General features: G+C 35.6%; 1 protein-coding gene across 5 annotated transcripts in view; it reads right to left on the bottom strand.

Moving 5' to 3' along the window:
* The window catches only part of LOC110467125 (multiple epidermal growth factor-like domains protein 6), a 220,468-nt gene that overhangs the window by 84,304 nt on the left and 108,462 nt on the right, over positions 1-27,702 (bottom strand). For all 5 annotated transcript variants that reach the window (XM_021524057.1, XM_021524056.1, XM_021524059.1 and 2 more), the window contains exon 4: positions 13,679-13,783. In XM_021524057.1, coding sequence (XP_021379732.1) covers positions 13,679-13,783 — 105 coding nt within the window. The remainder of the gene's footprint in view (positions 1-13,678; positions 13,784-27,702) is intronic.

Raw genomic sequence — 27,702 nt, 5'->3', positions numbered from 1 at the left:
TTTTATGGCAAGATAATGAAGATGAAATAAACAAAAATGTACTGAATGTGAAAATTTAGCGGGGCTAGACCGGGATCTGATCCAAGGACTTCAGACTGTCACCTTTCAGACTTTTAGTTTTATTTACAGTAATGGAGCTAAAACTGAAAAGTTTAACACTTTCACCCCTATATAACTTAGGTCGACTCTACCTTACATTGATCTAGATGAGTCCATTATGGTTTACAGTTGTGAAAAGGTTAACAAAGATGTTGTATGGACCAACAGACAGAAAAGGCAAACACCCAATGCTTCTATCACTAATTCTTGCTGGGGCATAAAAATTATAGAATAAAAAAATGATAAAGAACTTTTCACTTTATTTGTGATCTATGATCAATCAATCTGCAAAATCTAGATCTCTGGGGTGCATCTTTTTCAAATGCGGTATAGTTTTGTTTTGTACAGCTACGATAGCCTTTATGACAGCTTTACTTTTGGAAAATTGTTTTTGCCAATTTTACATGAGCTGTGTTTCGTTAATAAAAAAATCACACCTAAACTACATTGTAAGATTTCAGCTCTTAGTTTCTTTAATTTCACTAGTGGTTATTTTCTTAAGTACAAAAAACTGAAGAGAATAAATTGAAGTTAGCTATCCTCCATTCTGAAACAATCTAATAAGTTATTTCTGTCTACTGTGGCAAGCAATTGATAAACATCTTTGTTGGTAATGAAGTGGAGATTATCGGTAACCTTGTACTGCCTGCCTGTCAGTAATACAATAATTACAAAAAAATGTTTCTGGAAATCTTCAGATATTCAATTTCTGTAAACATGCATTTTCAGAGAAACATTATCCAAATCTCAATTACATTTCGTACAAAAACATAGGACAGCTTTAAAATTCTTATGCTAATTCACATGTTTGAAAATATTTGAAATACTGAAAAAAGAAGGCAAAAAGTTGCCAAAACAATTTAAATGTTTGCAAAGTATAAACTTGTTTGCATATTACATAAGTAATTTATCTACATACTTAATACACTTCTTTCTAGAAAGAACTATCTTTAAGAAATTTGTTAGCCCTATAATGATAGGAAACAAACAGTTCTTAAACAGCTCTCCCCACATTTTTAATTTGTAAGTTGACTGTATTAAGCAGCCAACTGTATAATGCAACCAGCGACCTACCATGATTGACCCCAAAAAAATAGCGACTATTTAGTCGGAATTAGTTAGAAGAGTTCCAAAACGCACTCTTTGTTTTTTTGAGGGAAAAAAAGTGCAGCCTCAGACTTCTTGTCTCTCTTTCTTCCTTTTCAAATACTTATTCCGTAATAATACTTTTGTTTATCAGTGTCAAGTATATCCCTCAATACTACAGGGTTTAAGACATCTCACCCTCTGTTCATTTTGGGGTTTAAGAGTTATCTCCCCTGGTGTGATGTAAGGTTCAGGTATATTAGAGTTCCTTGCCCCTTTTTGTGTTACAGTTAAAACTATTCCCCCGCTGTACGGATAAGGATGAGTGTTTGATAAGAGCCACCTCCCCCCCCCCTACCCCTTTCTTGACTATTCATTTGATAATTAAAATCATTGCTTAAAAGAAACCACACCTTACAGGACTTTTATGAGAAATACTTAAGATGACAACAGTGTTCTGAGTAGAAAAAAATCAGTGGGGTTAGACCGGATTTGAACCCTGAACTTCAGATTGATATTCTATCCATGATGGAAATGTGGTTACCTCCCTTCAATATTTTATTCATTTCTGTGTTTCTTTAACATAAACATGTTTCAAAGGATACGACAGATTTCTTTTAGTGTATTCGAGGTCAAACTCAAAAAAAGGAGAAACATTATGTTATATTAGTTTTAGTAGCATAGCCTTATGGACCATACAAGGGAGACAATTGATTTTTATAATATAATTAATGAAGAAGATCCTGGAATGTTGTCATTTTTTTATTGAAACATATATATGATGATACAAGATTACAATATATATATAAAGATGAAAGATAATGGAAGACGTTTGAAGAACCAATGTCTGTTTATTGTCTAAATGGCAAATAAGTGCTCTAAAGCCATGTTTGCTGAGACAAGGGCTAGACTATGCTGAGTCAGCGATCTTTAATATTCCATAATTACAGACACAAGATGATAGAAAAAAAATCTAATTCTAAATACGATGTCTGATAAGATCCCAATTTGAATGTCTAGACCGCAATTTGAAAAAAAACATGGATCAGATATTTGAAACTGAAGATATACATCATAAATATCCCTACATTCATTTTGCCAATGCTAAAATTATCATATGTTTGTTGAAGGTTAATAAGTTGAAGGCAGGCAAAGTGCAACCTTTAAAGAGTTATCCTCTCTGTGACATATCTATCTCCATTTCAAAAGAGTTCAAAACAAAGAAAAAATGTAAAATATTTCCTACAAATGGTAATTTAGGCTCAACTAATTAAGTTGATGACACATTTGAAAGGTATTAATTAAAATGCATGCATAGATTAAACTACACACATTGTTCTGAATATATGAATAAGATAATTCAAATCTGAGTTGTAAAAGGAAATAAATCAAAGCGTACCGACTACACTCACCGGTTATAGTGTGAAAATAAACAGCACTATGTTGTAAGTTCATACACATTTATGCCAACTTTTTGAAATCTCCATGGGGGAGATTACGTGGGCTCAAAATTAAAACATACATAAATAAAATGCATGTGTATACACTCTATGGGAAAAACAACACTTTAAAATGGCATCTTTTGAGTTGTTATTTCAGATGAAATCATCAGACCTTAGAATATAAGAATAGTTAAGCAAATTCACTATCCAAAATTGGGAGTCTAAAAAATACAGCGAGTTGGCAAGTATGCACACAACAAACTATCAAACAACTTAATAAAATCCTTATATTATCACCCTTGTTGGCCTGGATGATAGTGTCTATTGGGTGTTTATGTGGGAAGAAACTAAAGACCCATGAGAAAACCCATATGGTCGGGCAGGTGACCCCACACTTGTTCATGTCTGATCAGGGAATTGTACCCCGACAGACTTGGCGAAAGGCTAGTGTGCTGTCTAGTGCACCAACAAGCAACCACCTTATTTATATAAAACAAAATCATGCAATTTTTCAAAATATCATTTTAATGAATATTCGCCATGCCATGAAAATGACTCCCAAATTGTACAGAAAAACACTTCTAAAAAATGTCAGTGTGTTTTTTGCCCATATGCTGTTGCTAAAGTACTCATCTATGAAAGAGTGCTAAAACTGAAATCAATATGCCCTTAGATATCCTGGAAATAAATAGAACATATTGATTTACCGCTCTTAGGCAAAAAGAAACTTGAGCAAAAATCTATTCTTTTATCATATAGTTTATAACACCAACATGGATAACAGCAGATTGTAACATAGATCGGAGTTACCTCCCCTCATTGTCCCTCTGAATTGTCACATGGTATAGACTTATACTGTATGCATATTTACATAATATATATGTATCTTGTGTGAAATTTACTGCATAAATTTGCACCAAACTCCCATTAACCTATATGGTTGTCTACGGCTAAATAACACAGACAGCATGCTGACTGAGGCATGCATTCTTTCACACATGACTGACCATAACATTATTATCTACAACCTTAAGCTCCTCAATCCTGAATCATTGTTTTCATGGTTATTTAACAATATGCGATTTTGTTTGCGGTCATTAATTTTTTGGCAGCCATTGTAATTATATCTTTATCAATGGGAATCTGAGGCATTATGCAAGATCATGGTTTCCAGTCTATAAAAAAATCACTGTGGTTCATTATGTTATAAATCTGCCAAGATGACTGTGTACTTTTATTATTATCAACTTGCTATTTAAGAAAACCGATAGCATGTTATGTACATGCATTCCGAGTAAAGTTGCACAAAATCTGCCATGATAATTTACAAAACTATAAGAACTCATTAAGCAAATATATATATACAACAAAAGAGTTCCCTCATCAAAAACACCATAATAGGACATATATATTATCCTTCAAAGAAATATATTAATCAGTTATTGAGTTAACCTTCTAGGATCTTAATCAGACAAGAAAAGTTAAAATTTGTATTACACAATTCTACTTTATTCTAGGTCAATTAAAAAGTTTGTCAATTTTCTAGGTCAAACAAAAGTTTAAGTTAATACTGTATATGGTATACCTATTCCCAAGGTCAAGTCAACGATTGACCTACTAGTGCTCTATTCCAGGTCATGAAAAAGCTTGCTGCAGTAGATAAGCAATGATGTATAGGGTTCTGAGCACAATTTGACAGATCAAACACTATTTAGAAAACTAACCCCGCCTCACGGCTCTAAACTATCTAATCATACCACTATTAGGTGTAACACAATCCTCCTCCAAAACTCTGACTATATTAGGTAAAGATAGATATATATAGGTTACATTTTCCTCTACCCTCGATCTGTTTAGATACATGTATAGCTACAGAAGCATCATTCTCTATTCTTACAGTGAACTACAGCTTCAAATGTAATTTCAGTCTCTACACAGGTATATTTTATGCAAATTAACACACAAAATATAGGTTTGCAGGGTTCTGTTATAGTACCCTGAAAATGACATCCCAAGGAGCCCTATGGTGGACAGAATTTAAACAAAAACTCAGGAATAAAACACTTTTGTCATTATTGGAATGCTCAAAATTGACGTTTAATTATATTGTATGTTGTTCAAATTTTATTTCATCCCTTTACTAACATACAGTAAATATTTGTCTTAATGAAAAAAAAAAAAATCAATTGTGTAAAATAATCATTTTGTTTTGTTTTACAAATTTTTTCCTCCAATTTTTTTTTTTTATTATTATAACATTTTCAATAATTTGTTACATCTGACATGAACAAAATTTACAAGCCTGTGTGAACTATATAATTCATTTTTTGGCAAACATGTACAACAATAAATTGACTTAAGGCCTGTAAAAGCTTCCGGCGTCGGAGTACTGGAATATGACATGTACTAGAATGGCCCTGTACCGGCTAGTATTACATTAGTACTGTACTACATTTATTGATACGTGCATGCGTCTGCAGGTTTCGGAGTAATCAGTAAGCCGCCAGACATGGGGAAGCAGCTCTACATGTGTCCTGATCGACCTAAAATATAGCCACCTGCAGTAAACAGAGCCGCAAGCTGGACTTAAGGACATGGGAGAGTTTTTTAAAAAGTGAAATTAAAATCAATTTCAAAAATTGACAGTTACGTTACACCTACGTTTCTGTGTTATCTCCTATACAAGAAAAAGTTTCGATTTAGGAATATTGTTCAATATAAAATGAATTCATTATACTGATCTGGTAAAAAATCATGCTTGTGATGAAAATCTCCCTAATGGAAACTCAATCACTTTACCAGCGGAAGAGATATCCCCCTATACTACTACCTGTATTTTTACACCATGACATGTATGCACTGGAAATTTACAGTCCCCTACACCTTTGGAATTTACAACATCTGTTTTTCAATGTGCATCTTTATGACAGTATATAGCACTAGCTCTTTGTTAAGTTGTGATAAGTTTCACTTGATGGCAGAAGAAATAAATTAACAAGTTAGAATGTGATTTTTCTTCTGTAAATCTTCATGTCGACATCTTTATTGTTCTCAAAAGTAAAAGGTATACATGTCTTAGCTTTAAAGACCGGGAGAGACGAAAGGTAATTAGTTCATGTCGACTTTACAAGACCTTATCTTGCACTCCTGTCGGCGCTTTAATGGATATGCCTTGTCAGATATGGAGACTTGACCACAAGCGAGTACTTTAGTATCTCGGGTTTAAATCTTAATTTTCGTCATATTTCTTCAATTTTCCGATCAGGTTTTGATGGATGGAGACGATACTGGGTGGGAAATTCTAAAGCACCGGTAATAACTGGAGATTGACTCCGAAGTGAAGACTGTCAATTTATACATGTAAAAAGTATTCATATCAACGAGAGAAATTATATTTTTCTTTCTTTGATACCCGAGCTATATAAATCATATTTGAACAATAATTTTGACAGATGGATCTATACAACAACTAGAGTAGCTTTAAATTTGATTTATATCATTAGGGAGAGAAGATTATTTTTTCTAAACATCCTAAAGATTGAAAATATAAAGATGATCATCTGAAGACATATGGGTTCGTTTTTATCTTGCAGCAATTTACAATGACTTCTTTTTCTTTGATCTCAGCATTTATTTTACAATATCTAAGATAACAAGAACAGGTTAAAAGGTCCATCTTAAGAAATGGTCATAACACTACTATATATATAGACACACCTGTCATTTTGTCAGGAAAACCTTGCGTGAATAATCTGCTTCAGAATTGCCAAACCTTCAACTCACTGTCACAATTACAGGCACCATTCCAAAAGAATTCCACATTTCTTTTATTTTGGAACTCTTTAGTCGCGGAGATGTACATCAAATTAAGGTGGCAATCACCCTTAAACTCAAATTTACATTTTGTTAACTTTACTTTTGAGGTGTGTACTATTTTGACGTCAACTGGACCTAGCTAAACATAGCATGCTTTGTGTAGATAATTTTGTATATATACCTATGCAACGATGATAAGCTAAATTAAGTTTGACGTTTTGAAATTATAAAAAAAAAATGCAAGGCTGATATAGGGAATTCCAACATTCTTTGTAAACATTCTTTGTAAATGTATGATTTTCTGGACAAAAAATATATTTTGTAACTTAAATATTAACCTATATATATATAGCTATAGATTAACATACCTTAATATTGGCCTTATAACCCGACTACCCCTTCTTTTTTCACGGGAGCTGAGCTGATTATAACTCATTTTGTCCCCTTTAGATAAAATCACAATTAGGGGATGGAGAACTAAAACAATTTGTATTAACTTGACGACACATCTTATCAGGTGGGAATCACTAATTAGCCTGATCATACATACATTAGAACTACGTGACATATTAGCATGATCGGTTTGGTTCATGTGTGGACGGTATATAAATCAAGGATAAATATCTCAAAGCCAGGGGAAACATTTTTGGTTCCAATTAAAGCACTCGACAACCTTTTAACATTGTACCCCAGTTCCACCAACCTACACATAGGCCGGAACATCATAACAATGGCTTCATGCAGAAATCTAAAATATTTATCACAATATGACAGAACTCCACGACCTTCACATCATTTAATCCAAAATTCAGATCAGTGAAATTCAGTGGAGCATCCAAGGATAGAAATTAACTCATTCACCCTTTAAGACACATTTGAACTCCTCCAATTTTTAATACCACTAGTCCATTGGGATAAAGTAGTTTCAAATGTTTACTTGTCCATGTGCAAATTATATAACCCAACATTATTCAACAAAATAAGCTATACCAAATTGTGGCTAGTCAGCTAGCCGTGTGCACCCACTAGTCCTGTTTGAAATTTCCCTAGTCTCTGACTATCGGCCTTAAACAACCACTAGTTCTGCTGGAAATTTCCCTAGTCTCTGACTATCGGCCTAAAACAACCACTAGTTCTGCTGGAAATTTCCCTAGTCTCTGACTATTGGGCTATAACCCTTATTATCTTCGCCTTGGCATCCTTATATATAGTGGATTGAGATATCTTGTTATAATGCCTCAGCACTGTGTGTCATTCACCTGTATGAAAATATCAGGATGACTTTTTAGAAGAATTTAAAGTGGATTCCATCAAGGGATTTTCAAATCCCTTAGAGAGAATACACTTGGAAAAATGGTGGAAAACACGTAAATTGGTTTAAAATTAGTTTAACAGGAATCTTTATATGAACTAAACATCTACCTCCTAAAGTCCACCTAAAAGTCTATCAAAAATCCACCTAAACTTTAGTAAAATTAATTTTGAAAAGTTCTACCTTAATTCCATCTAACAAATCTACCTCAAATCTGCCTGTTGTCCATCTAAAAATCCACCTTAATTTAGTCTACTGGTAATCTGTCTAGATCGACAACCACCCCTTCCCCCACCCTCTTTTTAAGTATATATGTTAGTAAGATATCCATATCATGCCTCTTGTTTTATTTCTTACCTCTCTGCCAACATATTTCATTTTCCTTAACGATTATATATATGCCTCCCTCAATATATCACCTTTATAATGCCTATATATCACCGAACAAATGGCAGCAACTATACGTGCAGCGTTTTAATTGCTTTAGTTAAAATTTCAACCATTCATACCAACAATACTTAACGGGTGATAACACACATGATACTCGTTTTAAACAGCTCATTATCAGTCCACCTCCTTGTTAAAAACAAGTTCGTAAATTAGAATAATTTCAGAAAAAAAAACTTTAGCTAGAGTACACATTTTAAGCCCAGTGCAAATATTTACCTGTAAGCCTGTTTTTAAGAGTTAAGTTCCCCTGGGTTGATTTTAGGTAAGGTACGGTACACTTGATATTTAAGTTATATGATCCGCTAAAACACACCTGATAAAAATCACAGGAAAGGGTGGGAATCTTTAAGCGGATAGAATGGCGGCATACTTCTAAATGTTAAGTCTGAAGATCAGTAAAATAAAATGTTTCTTTGCTAGAGACCTACCAAAACAAATGTGTTGTACGTATCATGTGACCGGGAAAATGGATCTGCTCCTTACAAATCCGATATCGCATAATTTGTAATGTCATCAACCTCAGATTTTTACATATATTACGATCTGGTATTGAATGTATCCACACGATTACAGGTAAAATAGACGACAATCACAGGAAATACATTATTTATCTCCCTTGTTTAAGCGAGGAGTAGAGACGACGGATTAATTTGATACGTAGATGCTACTCAGACAACATCTCCATATATTTCTGATTTATCGTTAAGTGATCTTTACGAAGTTCTCTTCTTTCACCTTGCAGAATGATAAAGTGAAAATATTGGTCATGTTTTAATTTAATCGGTCAGTGTAAATTGATCAAGTAATCTATATATAGATAAGGTTCTAAGTAATCGGTCAGCGTACTGCAGATAAAAATATCATTTACACCACTATACTCAAATAACAGTTTTGTAACATTGACGCTATATGAGGTACATAACATATATATGGCATGAGATTTTTATTCATGCCAGCTGTGTAAGTATTTGTGAAAACTTCAAAATAATTCAAAAATTCCAGTATCTTTATACATGATATTGTTTTCATTTGATGAAATTTTAAGAATTTATGCATTTGTTGATGTACTTTTAGATTTTTCTTTTTTTTGATGGTGGTGTAGTCTCACTGATTTTTGAAGATGAATTTGAGGCCATTACAGGCCCCTTACTTTGATTATATCTACTGTATTTTCCCAAAATCAATGCAGATATGACTTTTTTCATAAAATGATGCTTTTGGTATGTGATAATTTCCAGTCAAAATGCACACTCAGGTCCAGAGGCAAACAAAACCACTTGTATTTTAATTAGAGTTTATAAAATTTAAAGTTTCTCTTCATTTCCTCTGACATTATACTTTAAAGTAAAAGAGTGTGTGATACACCAGATCACCTATTTAGTATCACAGATCTTGACTCCTCTCAAAAGACAGCAATATACATGATCATAATAATGTCTCAAATATGATGTTCATCAATTTCCAAACGGAGTGGTTATATGGTCGAGATATTGGAAATCCAGTGCTCCTAAACGCAATCGGCCAATCCATCACAGGCCGAGGTTTTATGTGTATGATAAAGTATAACGGTTCGCCGTCTAGCTGAATATATTATGTAAATTTTCTAGCAGACACAGTCAAAAGACTTGGTCCTTCATCAAATTCATCATCTATCTTTTTGTTTATTTAAAATTTTCCTCATACATTTAGTTTCCTATATACTTGTAGATGGCTTTTTGCTGAGATTTACATGTCATTAACAAGATCATATCATTCATTGTGATAATGCATCAGGTATCTTAAAAACACAATATTATAATCTTACCACAGCGAATTTATACATACATTCGACACTCAAACATGCAATGTAAAAGACAATAATCCTGTGTTCTTATTTCGTTCAATTATAATGTTTTAAACCATTCAAACCACTTTCATTTTATTCTATTTCACATACAAATATACAACACTGAATTTACACACAAAGACAATCAATACTTTCCATTAGAACTTCCCAGAAACAATATTATACAATTTTTGTGAGACCATGGTAAAACGATTTGATACAAGCTTAAGTCGGCCTCATTGCTGGAAGTCAAACCAATGCCCACCACAATATCATACTTATAAATAACATATTACAATGATATTGTATAAATATTACCACATTTATCCTGCAATAAGCCCAGGGGGCCAACATATGTAATTTCTTTCGCAAAGTAAGGGGTGGGCTTATTGCAGGACAATGAAATAGCATTTCAACTTACTGTACATGGGTGGGCTTATTACCAGACATGGGCTTATGGCTGGATAAATATGGGATATAAAAGACGATTACCATCCTGCTGCATGAAATTAAGACATTACAAAGCTCCTACCGAGCAATTTAAGCACTGTGATGATCTTTTCATACGTATATTATTCAAGTATGAAAACATATTTTATAGAAACAGCCTTGGTTTTTGCACACTCTTTCATGGCCATTTAGGCAGTTGGCATGGAGCCTGAAGCGAGATTTCATTATGAAAATCTAGGTTCTTCTTTTCCCTCATAAATATGCCAGACACATGTCACAGCCAAGTAAATTAATTACAGTTCAAAAAACTTTTATTGGCTCAAAAATCTCATCTTTATTCTTCTTTATCTAAATTTTGTCTGTAGTAAGAGAAATTCTGGCTGGATAGGGGTATTGAATTCAAATTATTTTACACCCTACAACGTTTTTTCACATCTGAACCAATTTCGAGTCACAAGGACATGGAGGAAATTAGACTATCTTATAAAATCCTGCCCGCGGATATATCTATCACACAAAGGAAGACCCAATAGGAATGAAAGTAAATAAGATAAGGAAATTAAGATTCCTTCTTTCCTGAAAAAAAACCCACACCTCCTTTCCGAAAAACACTTCCTTTAAAAAATTTACCTCTTAACATATTGTAAAGAGATACTGTTTTACAGACACAAACCTATCATGATTGTTTCAATATAACCAAGTCAGATGTTATCGCCTGCATTCCTTTTGACGTTGATTTCAACCTCGATTCGACAAATTTCTGATTAAAATCCCAAGAATTTTGTTGGCAACACCTATAATGATTCCACTCTGTAAATTGGTAATGGACAACTTTTAATTTCTTATATTTCAAATGTAATGAAACAACCTCCTACCCATGCATACATTCCTATAATTGTTTTTTAAGCAAGAAAATTGGGGACAAAATTGTAATTTTTGCGCAAACTTAAATCTTAGTTGGTTTTACCTTTTTCAACTCTCAAGATTATATGACATTAGATAACACCAAATAACTCACAAATGATAATTGAATTTGATTTAAAAATTAATAATACTTAAAGGATGCCTGTCCCACCTGCACTGTGGTTTTTCCTATATACAGTAACCTCCCCTTAGCTTCCATTTGCATAAATGTAACTGCAGCAGAGTTGAATCAGCTGGGATGCTTCTGTTGTGGGTAGCTCAATCGATTAGAACGATATAGTATATATATATATATCAATCTGAAGTCCTGGGTAGGAATACCAGTCTAGCCCCCCCTGATTATTTTTTAACACAAACACTGTTGTTGATTATATTTTGATTATTTCATCTTTATTGTTCCTCAGAATAGTCCAGCAATGAAATTAAGGTAAAGCTTTTTTTCAGAAATGATTAATCATGTCAAAAAGCTCAGTTTTGACACTTCGGTACACTAGTTTTTGGCAGTGGTACGGGGATCCTTAAGTTAAATGTCACATACATAGCAAATATTGCTTCATTTTATTGATATTCAAAATCTTTCAATCAAACAAGCAATAATGCAACTCTGTTGATCTGTCAGCTAGTTAAAACATCAATGCCCCATTTATTTTCTCTTCCCCATTTTCCCAAACACGTGCAGGTCAGTCTCTGGGCCAGCTTTAATATTAATGAAAGTGCCCTTCTCTCTAACAAAGCCCCTAGATTAAAGGTAGTGCACATCAACGTTTCCTCTCGTCCCTATATACGCCTGCCCCAAGATATATACCTCTCAGTCTGTTTCGTCTGGTGTACTTTTTAAGTTAACACTGTGTAAACATATTGAGTCACCAGTGTTTACCTGAGGGACCCTACAATTTAGGTCATGTGCTCCATTGCCATACTGTAGCTGCCCCTTTAATAGTAGGAGAAATGTATACCTCAGCAATTAAGTGCTTACTAGGGCAGTATTACAGGGTCTAGATTAAACTTCTTCCTTGCAGAGTTCAGGACATTCCGAGATAAAACACACACTTACCTAAGCCTGCTATGTTTCTTATTTAATTTAATTTCCAATATACATATATCTTCTCATGAATTTTGAATTTGATTTGAATTTAAATTCACCAGGCCTTAGAGGATCATTTAGCAATCTAAACTAAGGTTGAAATTTTAATTTTGTCCAATTTATCCCTGCTCTCATGTCGATTCAGAATAGGCAGTTATATATATATACAAGCTTGCCATGGATATTTAATGTAAATATGAGTTGATATGTCACTAAAACGAATTTTAATAAAAAGTTCAATTTTTAATTAAGAAAAAAATGTGATATATATAAAGAATATATTTTTCAACTTTCCTTCATACAGCTGGTTTTATGAGGCTTTCAGAACTTTAAAAATTCTTGCATTCTTAAACAAATACGGTAAACATATACAGAGGATGATAAAATCCCATAACATATACAGCTTTGTAGTAGTTTCAGTGAAGTTCAGCATACCTCATGACCAGTTAATGGATTTCTAAATAGAATTCACTAGTCCGCCCTTCGGTCAGTTTATGACCATAACAACATCAAATGGGGTATATGATATCGATCAGCAAGTCCAACCAAAGCTTTACAAAAAATTGTTTCAGTCAACTGGGTGGGCCATTATAATTATCAGAACATATACGGTATATGTACATAATAAACATATGTTTCACTTTTTGTACAAAATGGCATTTATTTGCGACATCAAGACCATGCAATGTCATTAAAATTGTGATGTCATTATTATGGCAACAGTTTGTAAACCCTTTTTGTGCAGTAACGACTTTCCTGCAATTTGATTGGTTGTTGAGATTCACGACAGTGTGAGATGACAAATATCACATGACTTCAGAGTATCAATTGCATAAGCAATTATGTCAGAAAATGACTTGCACTGCATTAAACTGATACTAAGAACACTGGTAAAAGTATGATAACTGTGAAATCAGATACTTTCGTAGGGCCGTCATTTCCTGGTTACCTGACAAAACACCAAAATCTTTAATTGAGATTACCAACAAAATCAACGAAATTAAAAAAAACACCAAAATAAGTGATTTCACAGTATTCATCTAGGGAAACCTCCCCAATAAGAAACGAGAAAAATTCAGACCCTTTTTGGAAAAAGTCTGTATCAGGCTTCAGAAAATCAGGGTATATGGTGGTGAAAATTCCCGATCTGATTCGAACGGAAGAAGTACTGATTTTGAACAAAAACTTACCATATTGACAGCGAGGACCTTGAAATCCACTTGGACACGTACACATCTGACTGTACCCGCCCCGACACCGGCCGCCATTGAAACAGAATCCCTGGTTACATTGCCCTGAAAAATACAAACAATCAAATATTTAGTCGTGATGTTCTCAGGGTTAGTTTTGGTTTGTCGGACCATCAAAATATTGAAATCAATGAACTTTAAGGATCCCTGTACCATTGCCAAAAACAGTACCTAATAATTGGAAACTAATTTTTCTGGCATGACTATAGCTTTGCTATATCATTTCTGAAAAGAAAATCGTAGCTTGCAGGACTTTTATGAGAAATGACAAATTTGAAATAAGCAAAATATAATTAACAACAATGTTTTGACTATAACAGCACTATACCCAGATTTGAACCATGAACTTTTATTTAAGCTGGTAAACTATCGCCGTTACCGATTGAGCTACCTGGGCGACGGAAGTGTCCTGGCCCAAATGTTCGGCAGTTATATCCAAAAGTTAGTTAAGGGGAGGTTACTGCATTTACATGTAGGAAAAACCCAACGTGAACTGGGACAGGGATCCTTAAGTCTACTACCTGACATGTTAACTTCGTCAGTGTAAAAGGCTGCTAGAAGACCATTCAGATAATCCTTTTAAGACCAATTGTTTCAGTATCATTTATAAACATTTTGAGTTGTTTTTATGTAACATTTTGATGATGATCTTCCACTTTCAGATGTTTGTACAGAAAAACCTGTCTATAATAATCTGACACTCTGTGGTTCACAATAAATTGGTCAGATTGGACAGTATGTTATGCATTATATGGTAGACTGGACACAAGTTGGATGTCGGAATACTCAGGTCTTCATTATTTTGTAGAAATGGGATTACAGCATGATGCTGGATTAGACAGTATGTCAGAATATTCAGGGGTCAGTTTAGACACACAGGTTTGACTACGCTGCACACCTAAGTGGACAGGCCCGAGTTCTTCAGTTGGAATTGACTTGAAGAGGCGATCATAAATTGGGGCTGATCTGCACTGTAGACCTAGGACACAGATATGTTAGTAAACATATATACCTGGTAACAAATTATTGGTTAACATAACAATATGTACTAATCATCTGATGAGCAGGTGACAGATTGTCATTACGTTATAAAGTACAAATAAAACAACTTCCATTTCGTTTACTGAGTCTTGATAAATATTTTTACTTTACTTACATGAAAAATTTGTTTCTTTCGAAAGTGGGACACTTAATATGACACCTGTATTTACCTGCGAATCTCATTAACTAAAGGTAAGTAGAGACTCGGACAGGTGAAGCATAAATCTTAAAAGCAGAAGGTCGGCCACACCCGGAGCTGCCCGCTGGAACAACTTGCATGATTGTTATATCACAGGTGCAGTAAACTTCGTCTAACCCCCCCACAGCTAATATATACCAAGTTTTCTTTTAAAGGCAGATGGTTTACTCTACAGAAGGTGAAACAATACACTAAGTATCTCCATGATGGGAATCCATTAGGGGATGATGCGTGTGCTGTCATGCAATGTTGGTCGCTCATGTTTGAAATCTGCTGTCTAATATGCCATCGTAATTCAGTGACAGAGAAAGATCGTTTACAGGTAGCCGCGTGTTTATGTCAGACGGGTGACATTTCTGTGTTAATTAAGGCAAACAGTCAAGATTTCAATACACTGTACTTATATTTTTACACTTACGAGTGTCAGAAGAGTACACATACAACTAAGATTTGTAACCATTCCACTGAAACAGCAACAGGAAATCACACACAACAGTTATACGTCAAACAATTAATTCTTAAGGAAGATAGGTCCAGTTTTCTTTATTTTATCTCCAATAAAGAAGAGTTCCAATTTGTTTGGCATAGGTATCTCTGACTTGGGGTTATTTGCATTCTCATTAACCCTTTCACCACTGTAGACCACAATGGACTTTATCAAAGATACAAACAGGGTGAAAGGGCTTACCTCTAAGCAGTGACAAGTATGTTTATCATTATTTACTTTTTCATAAAAATTGCTCCCACATTGCCATGGAGATTCAATCCAAACACCTTTAATTTAAGTGTATAAAGCCAGATTTTAGATTTTATCCTCTCTAATTGTCTCTGTATGAATGTAGAAGAAATAACATAAATTTAACATTATGGAACTTTTGAAGGCTTAATTTCATTTAGCAGGAAAGTGGTGGAATACTCTATCAAAATTAGGCATATCCTGGTCGGGTCATTACTGTCTTCATATAAAATGTTTGTCCAAATCTTCTGTTTGTTTTTGGAGGTGTAAGCAAAACAAATAGAAACATGTAAACTTATAAATATATTGCATCTACTGGTACACATACCGCCGGCTGTAGTCGCCAGGGTTCTTTAACAAAACTTTATTGACAGGATTATTTGATTGTCTAGAATCAGAACTAGATTATATTATTTTACGGTTTATACATGGCAAAATATTACTTATAATCCTAAAAAAAAAAACTCTGCCAAGGAATCTATATTTGGGTGATAGGATGCCTGGCAACGTACCTATATTTGGGAGTTAAAAAATATGTTTTATGATTATTTCTATTAATATACTGGCCAACATTCTATTTTTTATAAAGAAAATTGGGCCAAACCCAGTCGATAAAATCGAAAAATGTAATACCCTCCTATAACGTAACAGAAAACATGTACTCTACCACTTAAAGTTGAAGACGTTTGTCTTAGTTTGAAACATAAACAAAAACTAAAACAATTATAGCGCTGCCACATTTTAAATGAAGCAGTAAACTGGGCAGTAAACTCTTCAAGGTGGTGTCCAAATAGTTACAAAAACTGATATGATAACGATGTTTGACTGGTTCATGTATAAACTGATGACTCGGCACTTAATTACTGTCGACTGGAAGGAGGTGAGGAATATAAAAACAAGGGAGATAATGCTAATCGAATGACACTTCATGATACAGATACCAGACAAACGTAACGGACACAAATTTTATATAGATGCTTGAATTAAATTTTATACATATTTAAATAGTTGAAATCAAAGAGAAATAAAAATACCTCCCGCATTTAAAGCCAAAAGAAGGTGTGTAAATAAAATGTTACTAACAAAAATTTGGCTGATAGAGTAATATCAAGTTATACGTCGGGCACCGCTCGGTTTCAGTTCTGATGAGTCAGGGCAAAATCTGTTTATTGAGCAATTCATGCCACTTATCCGTGCAGTGCATCACAAAAAGTAAAGATAAAGATTTATTTTGGGTTAAAACGTAAAAACGAAACAATTAACATCAGATACTGTTGTATACTAGCTAGGGAACTGTTGAATTACAGCAACTTACATATCGAAAGGCATTTCTTACATATACATTAACTTCAGCAAACTTCGGATCTGTTTTTGCAATGTTCACACAAGTTTATCAGATATGTTCTCTCATGACAAGTAGAAATCTCTAACATGGAACCCCGAGTGAACGCGGACCGAGTTTATAATGACATGTCTACTCAACGTCCTTGTCTATAATCACCCTGTCCGATTCTTCCATTTTTCAGATCTTACAGATAAAAACTTGAAATTATTTCTGCACCATTTACTTACAGGGCTGATAAAGGGGGGACCGTGACTCTATCAATCCCACCATACAATTATGTCCAGATACACGGAGGTATTGTCACAAGTTTCCGCCTAACTAAGGCCTCTACGACCCGTGATCAAGTGTGAAGATTTGAACGATTGCTGTGTTTGTCCACACCTTCATGGACACAAGTAGACAGATGTCCCCTACAACCCAGCTTTGGTTCACGGACCCACCTAACGGTGATCACATCATTACCCTGTAATTCTCGTTAACTGATTACCTTTTTACCTTACTGATGGTCCGAGAAACTCTCACTACAGAAGTCAAAAGATCTTAAGAGTTCATAAATCTAAAAGTGCAGCATATAATAATCACTTGGTCCCAAGTTAATTATTCCCCAGGTAAAAGATGTGCCGCTTTAATGATTAACTCAGAGTTTGTAAATCTCCTCCAACAGATATAATTACACAGCACGTATAACAATCACCTACAGTTAAGTTTAAATGATTTAAGTGCCCACGTTTTCTGCTCTCCATTAAATTTCTTAAACAATTGCAGTAACACCAAAACAATGTGTGCAACCACCTGTTATCTCAAAAAGGAGCTTACAGCAAATCTTCACCCAACATCCCATCTGGGCTGGGCCCACACAAAATTCCAACCATCCTCCCATCATCATTCATTATAAGTATCAGTTAACTACAGATGATCTCTTAATCACCTGTCCCTACTAAGCCCATACCAAACCCTCACAACAGTCTGAAATGGGCCATCACCATATCACAACCCTACCGTAAAATGGGTCATTTATGCAGGCTTAAATTTTCGTAATTTTGACCTAAAAATAGAAAATTAAATTTACAGACACTATAATTTAGCAATCTTGACATGTGAAACACCAAATCTTTGTTGTGTTTTAGCACAGATACAGGACACTCGGCATAAAAAGTGTCAAATAGTCAACTTAAAATACGCTTTTTAACAGCATATTGTGCAACAACAATTTAAAGCGTATTTTGTTAAACAAATGGTGACATTACAGTTATGTATTTCAATATCGCGGTTCATTTTTACACTTGTCATATCATTTTCTGCAGATCATATTTTTCACGATCACGTTTATTGACCAACGGAATTGTAAACTTTCATCCCCTCGGAAATGTCCTGCTATATATACGGTAAAGTTCTCACAAAAATCCATCCGATTTTCTTAATTGTTTTATCAAAATGCACACCAACATTTCTAACTTTAAAGTGTTACAATGAATCCTATGCAGCCTCAACTACCATGGTTGTCCATGTGCCTGGCACCAAAACTGCATTCATTAACCACTTGCCCATACTAATGCCCTACCAATTCTATAGTATCTAACAGATCTTTTCCTCACACAGTAAAACTATTCACAGGTTACTTAAGGGTCCCTCTCCCACTGAACTGTGGTTTTTCCTATATACAGTAACCTTCCCTTATTATAACAGTAGCACAGTTTGCCAGGACACTTCCATTGACCAGGTAGCTCAATTGGGTCAGCGCAATAGTATATAACAATCTGATGTCAAGTGTTGGAATCCCGGCCTACACCTGCTCTGTTTTTATACTCTGAACCCTGTTGTTGATTCTATTTTGCTTATTTCTCATAAAAGTCCTGCAAGGTATGGTTTTCTTTTCAGAAATGATTGATCAAACCTATAGTAATGCTGAAACAAACCATTAGGATTAATATGTCTTGCCTGTGCCTCGCTTTGACCATCAGTTGATGGAGATGCTGACAAAGACAATGGACCATGAAAGGCAGGCCACATTAAGCATTTGATGCATGAGTTGAGGTGTACTACCTAAGATACATGTATGGTGCATGAGTTGAGGTGTACTACCTAAGATACATGTATGGTGCATGAGTTGAGGTGTACTACCTAAGATACATGTATGGTGCATGAGTTGAGGTGTACTACCTAAGATACATGTATGGTGCATGAGTTGAGGTGTACTACCTAAGATACATGTATGGTGCATGAGTTGAGGTGTACTACCTAAGATACATGTATGGTGCATGAGTTGAGGTGTACTACCTAAGATACATGTATGGTGCATGAGTTGAGGTGTACTACCTAAGATACATGTATGGTGCATGAGTTGAGGTGTACTACCTAAGATACATGTATGGTGCATGAGTTGAGGTGTACTACCTAAGATACATGTATGGTGCATGAGTTGAGGTGTACTACCTAAGATACATGTATGGTGCATGAGTTGAGGTGTACTACCTAAGATACATGTATGGTGCATGAGTTGAGGTGTACTACCTAAGATACATGTATGGTGCATGAGTTGAGGTGTACTACCTAAGATACATGTATGGTGCATGAGTTGAGGTGTACTACCTAAGATACATGTATGGTGCATGAGTTGAGGTGTACTACCTAAGATACATGTATGGTGCATGAGTTGAGGTGTACTACCTAAGATACATGTATGGTGCATGAGTTGAGGTGTACTACCTAAGATACATGTATGGTGCATGAGTTGAGGTGTACTACCTAAGATACATGTATGGTGCATGAGTTGAGGTGTACTACCTAAGATACATGTATGGTGCATGAGTTGAGGTGTACTACCTAAGATACATGTATGGTGCATGAGTTGAGGTGTACTACCTAAGATACATGTATGGTGCATGAGTTGAGGTGTACTACCTAAGATACATGTATGGTGCATGAGTTGAGGTGTACTACCTAAGATACATGTATGGTGCATGAGTTGAGGTGTACTACCTAAGATGCATGTATGGTGCATGAGTTGAGGTGTACTACCTAAGATGCATGTATGGTGCATGAGTTGAGGTGTACTACCTAAGATGCATGTATGGTGCATGAGTTGAGGTGTACTACCTAAGATGCATGTATGGTGCATGAGTTGAGGTGTACTACCTAAGATGCATGTATGGTGCATGAGTTGAGGTGTACTACCTAAGATGCATGTATGGTGCATGAGTTGAGGTGTACTACCTAAGATGCATGTATGGTGCATGAGTTGAGGTGTACTACCTAAGATGCATGTATGGTGCATGAGTTGAGGTGTACTACCTAAGATGCATGTATGGTGCATGAGTTGAGGTGTACTACCTAAGATGCATGTATGGTGCATGAGTTGAGGTGTACTACCTAAGATGCATGTATGGTGCATGAGTTGAGGTGTACTACCTAAGATGCATGTATGGTGCATGAGTTGAGGTGTACTACCTAAGATGCATGTATGGTGCATGAGTTGAGGTGTACTACCTAAGATGCATGTATGGTGCATGAGTTGAGGTGTACTACCTAAGATGCATGTATGGTGCATGAGTTGAGGTGTACTACCTAAGATGCATGTATGGTGCATGAGTTGAGGTGTACTACCTAAGATGCATGTATGGTGCATGAGTTGAGGTGTACTACCTAAGATGCATGTATGGTGCATGAGTTGAGGTGTACTACCTAAGATGCATGTATGGTGCATGAGTTGAGGTGTACTACCTAAGATGCATGTATGGTGCATGAGTTGAGGTGTACTACCTAAGATGCATGTATGGTGCATGAGTTGAGGTGTACTACCTAAGATGCATGTATGGTGCATGAGTTGAGGTGTACTACCTAAGATGCATGTATGGTGCATGAGTTGAGGTGTACTACCTAAGATGCATGTATGGTGCATGAGTTGAGGTGTACTACCTAAGATGCATGTATGGTGCATGAGTTGAGGTGTACTACCTAAGATGCATGTATGGTGCATGAGTTGAGGTGTACTACCTAAGATGCATGTATGGTGCATGAGTTGAGGTGTACTACCTAAGATGCATGTATGGTGCATGAGTTGAGGTGTACTACCTAAGATGCATGTATGGTGCATGAGTTGAGGTGTACTACCTAAGATGCATGTATGGTGCATGAGTTGAGGTGTACTGACCTAAGATGCATGTATGGTGCATGAGTTGAGGTGTACTGACCTAAGATGCATGTATGGTGCATGAGTTGTGGTGTACTACCTAAGATACATGTATGGTGCATGAGTTGAGGTGTACTACCTAAGATACATGTATGGTGCATGAGTTGAGGTGTACTACCTAAGATGCATGTACGGTGCATGAGTTGTGGTGTACTTACCTAATACACATGTATGGTGCATGAGTTGAGGTGTACTACCTAAGATGCATGTATGGTGCATGAGTTGTGGTGAACTACCTAAGATGCATGTACGGTGCATGAGTTGTGGTGTACTACCTAAGATGCATGTATGGTGCACGAGTTGAGATGTACTACCTAAGATGCATGTATGGTGCATGAGTTGCGGTGTACTGACCTAAGATGCATGTATGGTGCATGAATTGAGATGTACTACCTAAAATACATGTATTACTACCTAAGATACATGTATGGTGCATGAGTTGAGTTGTACTACCTAAGATGCATGTATGGGGCATGAGTTGAGGGGTACTTACCTAAGATGCATGTATGGTGTATGAGTTGAGGTGTGATCCATAAGATGGATGTATGGTGCATGAGTTGTGGTGTACTGACATAAGATGCATGTATGGTGCATGAGTGGAGATGTACTACCTAAAATACATGTATGGTGCATGAGTTGTGGTGGACTACCTAAGATGCATGTATGGTGCAGGAGTTGAGGTGTACTACCTAAGATGCCTGTATGGTGCATGAGTTGAGGTGTATTACCTAAGATGCATGTATGGTGCATGAATTGAGATGTACTACCTAAAATACATGTATGGGGCATGAGTTGAGGGGTACTTACCTAAGATGCATGTATGGAGCATGAGTTGAGGTGTACTACCTAAAATGCATGTATAGTGCATGAGTTGAGGTGTACTACCTAAAATACATGTATGGTGCATGAGTTGACGTGTACTACCTAAGATGCATGTATGTGGTGCAAGAGTTGTGGTGAACTACCTAAGATGCATGTATGGTGCATGAGTTGAGATGTACTACCTAAAATACATGTATGGTGCATGAGTTGAGGTGTACTTACCTAAGATGCATGTATGATGCATGAGTTGAGGTGTGCTACCTAAGATACATGTATGGTATATGAGTTGAGGCGTACTACCTAAGATGCATGTATGGTACATGAGTTGAGGTGTACTACCCAAGATGCATGTATGGTGCATGAGTTTTGGTGTACTGACCTAAGATGCATGTATGGTGCATGAGGTGAGGTGTACTACCTAAGATGCATGTAGGGTGCATGAGTTGAGGTGTACTACCTAAGATCCATGTATGGTATATGAGTTGAGGTGTACGTGCATGAGTTGAGGTGTACTACCTAAAATACATGTATGGTGCATGAGTTGAGGTGTACTACCTAAGATACATGTATAGTGCATGTGTTGAGGTGTACTACCTAAGATACATGTATGGTATATGAGTTGAGGTGTACTACCTAAGATGCATGTATGGTGCATGAGTTGAGGTGTACTACCTAAAATGCATGTATAGTGCATGAGTTGAGGTGTACTACCTAAGATGCATGTATGGTACATGAGTTGAGGTGTACTACCCAAGATGCATGTATGGTGCATGAGTTGAGGTGTACTACCTAAGATGCATGTATGGTCCAAGTTTGGTTGGTCTAGCACTTAAATACTTTCAGTGAAACTAAGTGAAATGCAAAAACTTAATGTTGACGCTGCCACCACCGTCACCGGAAAAGCAACACCTTAGTCTTGCTTCTGCTACTTTGTATTGGAGAGAGAGAAAAAAAAATCCAATGGGATCCTCTATCACTTTAACTGATAAAGATACCTGGTCGACAGAAAACGTGTTCTAGCCTAATTGTTAGAGGTTTATCCAAAGGGAAGTTAACCCTTTCAACACTGTAGACCATAATGGACTTATCCAGATCAATGCATGGTAGGGTTAATTAAAGCTACATGGGGGTGAAAGGGTTAAGGGGAGATAACTGCATATAAAAATGTAGAAAAGTCGGATACCATGCAGTATGTGGGATAGGAACCCTTAAACAATGTCTTTATAGATGGCGATAATGAGATTGGTAATTGACCAAAAGTAGAGAATGGAGGGAGGGGTAGAGAAACTCAGGCCCATTGTATGTATTTTTTATAGAGACTATACATAGACAATGGTGATGTAAACATTATGTAGGTGACTGTACCTTACATTCTAGGGAGTGTTAATACAAGGACAATTCCCTGTCAGGGGGGTTACAACCATCTGTCTCCTCTCGCGTGTCAATGATGTCGTAGAACATTACCAAACGATATTTGTAAAATGTACGAGGACAACACCTGTGCTAGTATATGTTACCTGTGAATACACTCAAATTACACGCGGAGAAAGGAAAAGTTGACATCATACAGGCAGTGTACTGAGGTGGAACCAGGTATGGGTGAGGGAGAGGGACGGGTTTACTCTGTAAACCAAAGTCTCGGGCCTTTCTGCTGCAGGGTCAGCTTTTGTTTCGGAGAGGGCAGTGTTTTGTTTCTGAAGGATTATAACTTCTTTTACATTGCTGTCAAACTAAACAACAGAGACGTTTCTACAGTTACCATTGACCATTAAAAAAAGTAAACCATTATCCATTCTGTCCCCTCCATGATATCTGATATACCTCAGTAAAGTTATAGACTTGTACAAGTCGACAGCAAGATCTTTATTTGGGAACTTCAAGAAACATCCATAGGGCCCCTACTTACCAAATTCTTCTTTTTTTTAAGGAAACTCATGTTTTTTACCTTCATTGTTGATATTTGAAAGTAGCAGAATCTTCTACATCATGCTTTTAGGCCAAAACAAAAATCATGTGTGTTTTAGTCAAGGGAAATATAACACGCCAGAAAAAAATAGGGTAGCTATAGGTCAGAAGGCATTTTTTTTTTTTCATTTTTTTTTTTTCATTGATCAATATTATGCTTCGTTTCAAATTTTACAATGCATTTACACACATTACAAAATAACAATAGCTAAAGAGTGTGGGATCAGGCTCCCTGATAGAAGATAGTATAATGAGTGAATGTGAACTTAATGCCTGGCTAATGAAGTATTAATCTATGATACAAGTATAGGTGATGAAAGGTTCTAGGGTCAGCAGTAAAATCTAGGGTAGGTCGGGATAGCTTAAACACACAGACAGTAGATCATAGTATATGTCACCTACAATAAGACTTTCCAACTTTTCAAATTTTTCACAAAGGTGAAATTGACATGTGGCAAATTTTCAAATAGTCTAAAACTTACTTACAATGACACTGAATTGACAAAATAGTAGCTTAGAATATTCCACAGTTTCAGCTTTGAATTTTAGCAAACAGTTAGATGTTGTTTATTCCGTTGATTTCAAAAGTAACCAAATTAATTGAGGGTGAAAAATTGGGATACTTCCTTCAAACTATGGACTTGGCAAGTACGTATTATGCGAAAGGATCTGGTTTTAGATTCTGCCAAAAATTGGATACATTGATTTATCGCATACACAATACCAGTCATCGAGAAGTTGACCAGTGGTATCTGGTACCAATGTAAAAGACAAGAAAAAAAATATTGTGGTAAAATTTTACGCTAGCCAGTGTAGACAGCTGGTTAGACAGAGACATCTGGTGCCCACACATCAGTAGAGACCAGCTGGTAACACTATTACAACACTGTCTGATAAACAGGAACAGAACACTTTCCACAGGTGTATCAGTGTTAATTAAAGTCTGTTAAAAAGTTAAAACAAACAGATATCAAGTAAGATCGGTTGAATTATACACAGACTGAGAATACTTATATACATTTAACACTAGAAAGAAACGGATCTGTGGCTAAAACAAAATAAAGATAAAAATGTAAGAACTGGTTGTCCATATTTTTGGATAGTTTAAATTTGTTTGTTATGTTGTTTAGAGTTTTCCATCCTATTAACAGATACAGTCATTTAAGGATGTGCCAGGTTATGGAGATGGAGAAAAAACAGTTTACCCGAAGAAGAACCACCCAACAGCGGCCACTGTACCTGGCCACTGATCTAAGTAGGCCTCAATCCCGCGACCCAGTGGTGGAGGTCTATAGTGACCGTAGACCATCAGACGCCTTAACCATTATTGGCCACTGCGACCCTCAGATTTTTGGACAGAGCTGACTAACTCACAGAAACAAGATTTTAACATATAGAATCTTCTACAATTCTGATGTATAATCATTATGAACCCTGTCACTACTATGGACCATAATGGACTCATCCAGATCAATGCATGGTAGAGGTTAATAATCATATACATGTAACTGCTATAGTTTTCATCACTTACCAGGCCGAGGTTAACTTTTTTAAGAAATTTAAGCGTGAAATCACTTTAAACAGAGTGATGTCATATGATTGTTTTTGTCATTATGCTTATTTTCATAACATCACATCTTACCTAAATAAATGTTCCTGCATTCAGAAGTCGAATCATGTGTGCCAATTACAGAGAAAAGCTCATTTTTCTTTGAATACAATGTTCATCATATCTGATAGCTGAGTAGTGATAAATGATTAGCATTCATATCAAATTTCATTATATGATTATTCTTAAGTATTATCTACATGCAAAACCATGACAAGTATCATACTCTCATTGGATATCTTCTAACTAACAGTCCTATGCCACCTGGTTAAAACCTCCACATGTGTGTACTGTGAGCTTATATAACTATTCAATTTCCTGTTTACTTTGGGATCATTCATCCAGTGACATCTTTTTTTTCTTCGAACCAATATCTCAATTGCGTTTAACAGCAGACACATCAGATATCCCAGACCATTTTATTTTCTATTAGAGCCTTTGAACTATGGAAACTTTTTCTCGTAAAAATCAAGGCTTATGGGCAACTCTGAAGTTTAACTTATACATTATACCACAAAGAGTGTAAATAGAATGTCTCCATGATTTTTTACCGCTGACTTTACTTGATTCGGCCCACTATGGCTTAATGAGTTGTTTTCAGCGGTTTAGAGTCGAGACACTGGTCATTTACACTCTTTCCTTGACAAAGGAAACAGGTGTTTTTTTCAAAGCTCCCAAAATAAGTTTTCAGTTCCTGTTTGTGTTCAAAACAAACTTGGCCTTTCACATTATACCACACTTTAATATCTTTTGATATTTTCATATTTTAGTGCAATATAAAAAGATTTTGATATCAGACTAAATCATGTGTTTTCTTAAAAACTCCTTTAACCTATACAGGGTATATTAAATCCCATCCCTGCAACACATATAAACCACTGACACCAGGTTAATTACACCTCACAGCCGTTTACCAGCAGTAAAGACAGATATATATGGTTTTTTTTTATAAAATTGTCTGTACATTTTCATTCAGAAAATATGACGAAGTTCAGAAAGAGAAACTATAATAGGGAGAGATTAAATTGTCATTAATGTCCCCATTAAAGACTTCAGAAATGGTTTATTTCTCAGACTGTGAAAAGAAAATGCATTTATAGTCTCCTTTCTTCTTTACCTGTGCCTACCTACCTGTGTGGGCCAATTAGAGGTAAATCACCTTTAGTCCATATATTGGGCTGCTTAATTTCACACATTATGGTAATTCAATCAATCCCTCAAATAAACCTTCACTATTCCGGGGTCAAAATCATTATAGATTTAGTTTGATATAATCTGTCATACTTTGGACAGTGAATGGAATTTATGGAGTGTTTTAAATTAAAATCTGAAAATCTGCTCTATAAAATGCACATTTAGAAATAATATTATTAACTTTGCCCAATTAAATATATTGATCCTCATAAAATTCTACAGAACTTACAGACTATAAAATCATTTTAAATTCTATACTTAACTCATTCCCCCCTGAAGACACATTTGAACTCTTCCAATTCAAAGGTTGGAATAGTTTATTATGAAGTTTCAGGGGTGAATGAGTTAACTTATACCCCAAATAATAACACCTGAAATTATATCCTAACTCAATGTTAAAATATAACTGAAAATTAACGTACAGACACTCATCGTCAACAGTCAAATAATAATATTACCGGGTAAAGGCCCTCGCAAAATTCTAAGGATCCTAATAACAACAAGAGGCCCATGGGCCTTAACGGTCACCTGAGTCTATAGTATTTATTTTTGTTGTTGAAATATGTACCAATTTGAGTAAAAAATAGTATAATGTTAACTTAACTTTGTCAGGACCATGAGCTGATCATTCCTAGACCAATTTTAAGTGAGATCGGCCTATTAGAACTTAGTAGCAAAATAGCGGCCATGGCAGCCAAATTGTATTTCTGATTGACCCGAAAAATAACAACACTTTGTCAGGACCATGATTCGATCATTCCTACAAAGTTTCAGTTCAATCGGCCAAGTAGATCTTTACTTTAAGTTTGAAATAGTTTTCCAAAATGGCAGCCGTGGTGGCCATATTGGATTTCTGATCGACCC

Source organism: Mizuhopecten yessoensis, unplaced genomic scaffold (genome assembly GCF_002113885.1).
Source record: "Mizuhopecten yessoensis strain PY_sf001 unplaced genomic scaffold, ASM211388v2 scaffold11161, whole genome shotgun sequence".
Lineage (NCBI taxonomy): Eukaryota > Metazoa > Mollusca > Bivalvia > Pectinida > Pectinidae > Mizuhopecten > Mizuhopecten yessoensis.
This window is presented reverse-complemented; position numbering and strand designations above follow the sequence as displayed.